The sequence below is a fragment of the Vitis vinifera genome, chromosome 9 (assembly GCF_030704535.1).
Source record: "Vitis vinifera cultivar Pinot Noir 40024 chromosome 9, ASM3070453v1".
NCBI classification, from domain to species: domain Eukaryota; kingdom Viridiplantae; phylum Streptophyta; class Magnoliopsida; order Vitales; family Vitaceae; genus Vitis; species Vitis vinifera.
The window spans coordinates 13,598,117-13,606,575 of NC_081813.1; the positions used below are offsets into that span (position 1 = coordinate 13,598,117).

Genomic DNA, 8,459 nt, shown 5'->3' on the forward strand with positions numbered 1-8,459 from the left:
GTATACAGGTTTGCTTCTATCATTTTGGTTCATATGATCAAATTTGGCTCAATTAAGTTTGATTTTCAGGCCAGGCTTGGCTGCTGGAACTTTAGAATTGGTTTTGTTTTGTTTTGTTTAAACAGGGTTATTCATGCTGATATGTGATTTAACATTTGAATTAATATTTATTTTATTATTTAATACATTTCCTCTTTACAGAATCAGGTCCTTATTCCAATGTCTCTATTTAAGATTTAGCCAAATAAAGTATAGCAAAATAGTTAGCCAAATAAAGTATAGCAAAATTGTTATTATTATTATTTTTATTTTGTAAATGCTTTATATCCTACCTCTCATTTTTATTTTATTTTATTATGTTATTCTGGAAATATTAGGTTGGGACTGCTAAGGAGTAGGGTAAGCACCTATTTGGTTGAATATAAGAAATGTTCTGTACTTTTTCTTGTGGAATACTATTTTCAGAAGTTAATCTGTCTCATGTGTTCATGAATGAAAAAATCATAGGCTTCACAAAATGTTTTGTTTGGGTCTTATTTTCTAATAAAGTAGAAGGTTCCTATATGGGATTAATCTTCTTGATAAAGGGTGAAGCCTTGTTTAGGGTTCAGTACTTTGAAGGGATGTAGTTTTCAGAGTTAAAACTGAAAGGCACCTATCTTAAGTCTATTTTTATGGTCTAGGAATTCCTTAGGGACCTTGTCTTTCCTAGATTGCACTGATAGTTGGTGCTGGCCTAAGGCCTTGTTTGCTGTCTTTGATGTTCCCATATCTTCTTTCCTTTGGCATTGTCTGGTGTCCCTTGTCTACATCATGCATTCCATGGTTCACCTCTTTTGGTATTTATCATATGCTATATATCTTCTCTTTGCTTACTTATATATAGAAAAAGGTAGTCTCAATTCTAAAGTGGCATCTTTTGTTGTCAAATTGAAATAAAAAGGCTTTGGAATAATGAGATTCCATGTGTTTTCCAGATTGTAATATATCTCCCACTTAGTGAATTTGTTGGTGCCTTCATGTGCTAGAAAAGACAAACAATCAAATGTTCCCAAAGCCACTCACAGTTTGCAACTATTGGACCTTACCCTACTATAGACATCCATGTGAGTGTCCAGATTTACATGCAAATTGGATGGTCATTTTTCTCAAGTAAGAAATTTTACATCTGAAACAAGACATCAAATGTTCATGAAGCCAATCAAGCATGAAACTATTGAAACTCACTTTGATATAGATGTCCACATGATGCTAAGATATACATGGATTTTGGACCAACATTTTTCTCATCTTTAGACCGAAGCTTTATGTGTGATGGAGAAAATGCAATAATAGACAAGTAAATTTTTTTTTTTTTTGATAACCGTGGATGTCCGGGCCAGCTTATGCGTACCTCGACTAATCCCACGGGGCCTTGAAGTTAACGACCGGGTAAACCTCCAGTGGCCCTAAGGGGACTCGAACTGGTGACCATTGGGGAGCAAATCCAAGGCCGGACCAATAGACAAGTAAAAATTTTAAAAGCTATTTTCTAAAGTTTCCCAAAATAAAACTACTTTTTAATTTAATTTTATTTTTTCTATCATTTTATTTTCACTTCAAGCTTGCTTACTTGAAATTTTATTAGGGGTCAATTTCATTCATTTCCCGTTTTGGCTAAATACACTTGACCCCCATTGGTTTGAAATTTTATCAAATACCTCCCTATTTTTGATGAAATTTCAAACCAATGGGGGCTAAGCGTATTTAGCCAAAACCTTGGGGGAGGTAAATGAAATTAACCTATATTATGATTATTACTATTGTTATTGTTATTGTTGGAAGGCAAGGAATCGTTTGGCCTTCAAGGATGATATGTTGTCAATTCAAAGATTGAAATACTCTTTTATTTTTTCTCTTTGGGCTGAAACAAAATTGTTTATAGTTGATTGCCCTCTAACTATAGCTAATTTTATTGATTGGATGGGCTCTAATTAGGGTTGTATGTTGGGGCTTTTTGTTTCTTTTAGCATTCTCTTGAAGGAGGGTGTATAGGTTTGTATTTCTTGAGCCGCCTTCTTGGTGTCTCTTTTTTCTAATAGAATCTCTTTTACCTATCAAAAAAAAAAAAAAAAAAATTGTTATTGTTGTTGTTGTTGTTGTTGTTTTACAAATATAAAAAAATTATCATATGTAACGCTTTCAAAATAATAATAATATTAATGTTAATATATATAATATAATTTAATAATTTTATAGATCATTGATTTACTCCTATAATTAAAAAACAATGTCATTGTATTTGTTATTATATAGACTTGAAATTTTTTAATCATAGTATAATTATTAAAAATATTATAATAAAAAGGAAAATTAGTCTTGATAATTGTTAGAAAGCAAAATTAAGTCATGTCGTAATGCATCGTACTTTCAGTCTGCTTGTATTGTAAGTTTAATGTATAAGTGTTGTACCTACATCTTGTGACAATCCTCCTAATAGCATTAGAAGCTAGGTGACTTATTCTACCATAGGGGTGTCTATATTAATACATCATACCCCTGAATTAGCATCGTATCTTGGGTGCATTCTTATTGACTATGATATTTATCATGGAACCCATATATAAATATCTATATATATATATAAAGTGTCTTCTAAGGTTAATTTGTAGTATAGATGGAATGTTAAAGAGTATACGAAGACCATCCACAACTGTCCGTTTAAAAAAATTTACAAAAAAAAAATGATATTAGGTCATGTCACAATGAATTATTTAGCATATTTATGTTGTAAGATCAATGCATTTTTGTCGTACCTATTCCTTGGCTTCTATATTAATGCAAAATATTGGTGCATTAGCATTGTACACTTGGTGAATTACTATTATGAATGATTTTTATAATAAAAACTTGTAAGCTTTATGAATGTAAAAACAAAAAAGAAATTGTCTTCTAGGATTGGTTTATAGTAAATGACATCATAATAATAAAACTATGAATAATGATATTAATAAAATATTAATAATATGAATAATATTTTCACATGATCATAATAATAGATATAATATTATTAAGAATGATATTAGTTCTACTAATAATATGAATAATATAACACTAATATCATAAGCAATAATATTAATAGCGATATTAATGTTTAATCATAGCAATAATAATAATAATACAATTAGTGTTAATATAGCATATGTTGGACAACCGATTTTCCTAAAAGCTTAAGCTTGCAGGATTTGAGTTTACAATGTATATCATCCTCTTTAACACCTTCCCTCACATGCGACCCCATACCCACACATGTAGAGACACAATGGCCCGTAGACAAACAACCATGATTAGTCTCTCTTGGGCTTAATTTAAGCTTAATAAATTGGGGAAATAAATATTATGCGGTGAGACTCAAACACATGACCTTCCGTCAAATGAGACTCTAATAGCAAATTAAAGTACCAATTTTCCTAAATTCTTAAACTTGTAGGATTTGGGCCACAATGGATCTTTAACAGCATATATAAAGCATAAAATGCATAAAAGATGTGAAGTTAAATGGAATAGGAGGAAAGATAAACAAAGGGTATAATTGGAATTACAAGATGGTCAAATTTTCAAAGTATGACTTATGGACTTAAAGAGAATTTTAAACCTTGAGGAGACTTGTTACCTTTAGGTGATCCTTTTGGATAATTCTCCCAATTTTATTCTAAGCACCTTCATCACTACTTTTGTGGATTTGGCCCTCTCTTTGTTTAATGACCAAGGGAGATTTGCACAATGGTGTAAAACTTATTCTTCATGTATAATTCATTTGGGATTTTTAGGGTTCGCTGAATGGTTTCACCTTTATATATGAAATTGAAAGTTGCTTTTTCTTCCTGTTGTGCATCACTGATGGGCATATGACCAAGACCTCCCCACCAGATATTTGTTGTATTATTTGGGTGATATCATAATGAGCATTATTAGAACATGCTTATCATATTGATCATTAGACTATGCTTCAATCAAGACTTGAACAAAGTGGTCTAAGGAAAAAAAAAGAAGGGTAGGGGGGGGGGGGGGGGGGAGGAACCTTGATGAACTCTTTGGAGGTTCTAACTCCACTATACTTGCTACATTGTATATTCTTTTTTTTTTTTTTTTTGATAACCGTGGATGTCTGAGCTAGCTTACGCGCACCTCGACTAATCCCACGGGGCCCTGAAGTTAACGACCGGGTAAACCTCCAGTGGCCCTGAGGGGACTCAAACTAGTGACCATTGGGGACCCCTCAGGGTTTCTACATTGTATATTCATTGTCTCATATTAAATAAAATGGTCATAATGCCCTCTAGTGTTTTATATTCTTACAAAAAACGAATATATAGATCCATAGAATGCGTAAGCAAGAAAAAGTACAAAAAATGCATTGACATTTACCTTCTGCCAACATTTTTAACAGATGGTAAATACTATCAGGGCTTTTAACTATAACTATTTATAGGCGGCATATTCTTCATCTAGCAACTGTTTTTCCATCGCCACTTTTTGGTGGCTCATTGATTTTACTTGTGCAGGTGAAAAGATACATTGATGTCTATTCAGCTTCATCAATTATTGGATTTTCTTCAGAAGACATAATGCGTATAACAGACATATATGCTCAGGCAGAGGAGAGTTGGTCCCATACTATTAAGAATTTGTTATTAGATAAAAATGAAAGCTGTAATACAATGTTACCCATCAAGAGGCAAATTGATGCATATTCTGATTTTCTAGCAAGTGTTGCTGAGCTAGCTCGCTCCAAATGGACTGAGTTCGATTTAAAGATGATGGGTGTTGGCCTTGGCATAATGTTAATAACACTTGTTATCCAATTTCTTGGTATCAAGAGGATGAACAAAACATGTGGAGTTAATTTTCCTTCCCCAGGAGATTCTTGGACTTCCTTTGGTTTGATCTTTTCCATTTTTATAGTGATGATACGTGCATGCAGTTTCCTTTCAAATAGTTATATCTGTAAGTTTTGAACCTTTTTTCTTTCTTTTTTTCCTTTTAATAGAATTTCTTGACCTTTTGGATTCTCTTCTTATCTCTGACATTTAATGATTCTTTTTATGTTTTTTTCCCTGTTTTTCTTGAGATCAGTGGAAGAAGGAAAAGTGGCAAGTTTTCTTTTGGCCACAACTGGCATTCTCAAATTCCGCAATTCAATCTTGAAAAAGAAGATGCTATTGGAAGTTGGTATTTTATCTTACATTTCTTTATCACCGTAAATTGTTTTTAATACATCACTGGTGATTTCTTACAACTTATGAATATGCTTTTTCATTTTTCCTTTTTATGTTCTTATCATATGACAAAATTTATGCTATGTATGTCCCAGTGATGCTGACGACTTCTCCCATGAATTTGCAGGCTGTTGTATTTCTTTTGTTAGTCTTCATTTTCAGATTAACTATTGAACTTGGGCTATCAAAGCAGGCTTTCAGTTCTGGGTTTACAAGCATACCTCTTTGGATGTATATAGCTGAGATTGTGCCAATGCTAGCTCTAGTTTTATTGGCATGCTTTCTGTACAAGAGCATTGATGACACTGCTTGTGTGGGGTTATTGAAGTTTGTCATCGCAGTAACCATTTTAAGTTACTTGCTCATAGCAGTGCATTGGACCATGGAAAGTAACCTAGTTGGCACACCTTTGATGCTTCAAGGCACTGGAAAAGGTTTAATTCCTCGGATAATTTATGCTATTGGAATTGGACAACTATTAATCCTAGCACTTGGTAGGCTGTTTGGCAAAGAGAAAGCTTTGGATTCCAAAAAAGGCTTGATTCTTAAAGTAGTGGCCATGTTGTCTGCATGGAGTTCAACGGTCATCATCGTGTCGGGAAAACAAGGTCCACTGGTTGCTCTAGCATCAATAGTTGGAGGTGCTTTTCTTTGTTACAGCTTTGATTTTTTACTCGACACTAATTTACTTGAGCTATATTTTCATTCTCTTTAATTTTTTACATTCACATTCATGTATGCCATTTTAATAGCCTCATAAACATTTGTATTTGGCTTCGTCTTTTTAATATTCAACTCAACAGAGCATGTACCAACTATTTCAGTTAGGATTATCAAATTGCTGTTTTCACTGCCTGAAACCTTTTTTTGGCTGCCTTCAACTAGAATTAATTACTCCTTATTGAGAACTTATTGGTATTTGTTGCATATGACTAGATTGTCAACTTCTGAACTTGTCTTCAATAATTTCCACTACTGGCTTCTCACAAATATATTCCAAGTTCTATTCGATCTTTTCTTGGATTTATACTCATCCATTTCAACATCCTTATTTTGGATCATGTCTTCAAAGTAGCCAACATCTTGTGCTATTAAGCTTTTCCCAACAATATCTACTAAAGAGTGTAAATCTTTTTCTTGAATTTGTGAGCACTTTTTCTTCTTCCTTTTTTTTTTTTTTTTTGTGTGTGTATGTTTTTGGGATAAAGATTTGTAATTACTTATATGTGTAAAAGTTTATCTCAACAGGTTGGTGCATAATGAGGTTGGAGAACTTGGAACATGAATCTAGGGATGGTTCAGTTGGAGTTCTAAATTTGTCTCCTCTTCCTGTAACACAATGGAGTCTTTTAGCTGTGAGTCTGTTTTTCTGCACTGGGCACTGGTAAGATGCTTGTACTTTTAGTTTTTCATGTCATCTCGTTGAGCTATTGGTTATCAATAACAAAGTTAAACTGTTGCTACATCATATTATGGTTTTAGGAGCTTGTTTAATTGTGTGGCAACAATCTGGTATTGTTCGCATAACATAAGCAGTTCCTCTACAATTTAATTTTGTTCTCCTAATGTAAGTTGTTATTCACCAATGAAAAGAACGATAAAAAAAAGTACAAGCAGATCTTGTTTATTTATTTGATTTCTGTTTCATGGCCAATAACAACTTTCTTCTCCAGGTGTGCCTTTGATGGCCTTCGATATGGAGCTGCATTTATTGGGTGAGTACATCTGTGTGAAGATGAACACTAGTGTTTTACTATGATTTAATTAGGTCATCAGCAGAGAAGGAAGTTTAACTAAATCTTGGAATTTTATTGGACAAGTGGGACTAAATAACCCAATTTTCTCACTTATGGTTGAGATTTCATTGATAACCATGGAGGATGAAGTAATTTCTTGTTATTACTGTTAATAGGGTATTGTTATTGTTATTATTATTGATGCTCTTCATTTTCAGGTTCGACGATTTCATCCTTATCCGACAAGCAATCCTTCTTACTATTGATACATTTGGATTTTCTCTTCTTCTACCCATTTTTGGGCTTCCCTTTCTTGTTGCACACCAATATCCATCTGTTCAGAGTAACCAAAGAAAACCATTCATATTTGCGCGGTTGTCTCAAGTAGGTTTATTTCCTGGATGTGTATCCATAATATTCCTTAAATGATTCTTCTCCAATTCAATTAAGTTGGGAGATGCTAAATGGCAATGTGTCTTCTTCTGTGTTTCAGGCATATATGATTTATGGACTTATTACAGCAACTACAGTTACGTTCACAATCATATGTGTCACAATTCAAAGACGGCATTTGATGGTAATAGAAACCCTTTGCCATATATTTTCATACCATCATACCATTCTCTGAATATTAGGCAAGCAAATGAGAATTTTTATTACTTAATTTCCTTGCAGGTGTGGGGTTTATTTGCTCCAAAATTTGTTTTTGATGTGGTGGGCCTGATCCTTTCAGATTTCATAATTGTTTTAGCATCCCTTTACTATGTTGGTTGAGTGGAGGATGACAAGATGATGGACTACTCCTTAAACATGAACATCAGAGCCCATCCCAGAAGGTTTTTTGTTTTCCTTTTTTTCTCCAGAAAAAATTTTGTTGGATGCTCATTTGCAAAATTAGAAGGCAGAAAATCATCAGTGACGTTTCATGAATTTTTTGGTCAATATCATTGAGCTCGTGCTATAAGTTACTTGGTGCTAAAAGTAACCAATATTCGAAGTGTTTTTAGTTTAATGTTTTTGGGAAAATCACCTATGAAGTATTTCTCCAATAAATATTTCAAATGATTTTTCAATTTTTTTTAAAGTCTAGTGTATTGTAGTGCTGCAAAGGTTGTTTAATCTGAGAAAAAGTAGCAAGAATTAGGGCATTCGTCTCAGATTTAACCATGGCCTTCCAAGTTGCAAGGTGCTCGTAGATCATCGGGATGTATGGTACCTGAAATTTTTCCTTAAACGGGACCAGGCCTGCAGTGAATTCTAAGGTCGAGATGCCCATTACTTCCCGCCTTGAGTTGTCATATGCTCTAATGTCCAGCCCTAAGATTGCAAAAGATTTTTGCTGATATCCTAAGCAAGTGGTAATTTTGAATGGGCACACGTTCTGAAGGCCAATCCATTGTCAACTAAAACCATTGACACTCTTTTCCTTGTAGTCATCATCGTAATGTGTAAGGCTTTGTTATGG

General features: G+C 33.5%; 1 protein-coding gene across 8 annotated transcripts in view; it reads left to right on the forward strand.

Annotated features, from left to right (window-relative positions):
- The window catches only part of LOC100260162 (uncharacterized), a 30,708-nt gene extending 22,772 nt beyond the window's left edge, over window positions 1-7,936 (forward strand). For all 8 annotated transcript variants that reach the window (XM_059739668.1, XM_010656715.3, XM_059739670.1 and 5 more), the window contains 8 exons: window positions 4,545-4,986; window positions 5,116-5,207; window positions 5,386-5,899; window positions 6,507-6,642; window positions 6,932-6,973; window positions 7,213-7,378; window positions 7,488-7,571; window positions 7,670-7,936. In XM_059739668.1, the coding sequence (XP_059595651.1) occupies window positions 4,545-4,986; window positions 5,116-5,207; window positions 5,386-5,899; window positions 6,507-6,642; window positions 6,932-6,973; window positions 7,213-7,378; window positions 7,488-7,571; window positions 7,670-7,768 (1,575 nt within the window). In that variant the 3' untranslated portion in view covers window positions 7,769-7,936. The remainder of the gene's footprint in view (window positions 1-4,544; window positions 4,987-5,115; window positions 5,208-5,385; window positions 5,900-6,506; window positions 6,643-6,931; window positions 6,974-7,212; window positions 7,379-7,487; window positions 7,572-7,669) is intronic.
- The last annotated feature ends 523 nt before the right edge of the window (window positions 7,937-8,459 follow it).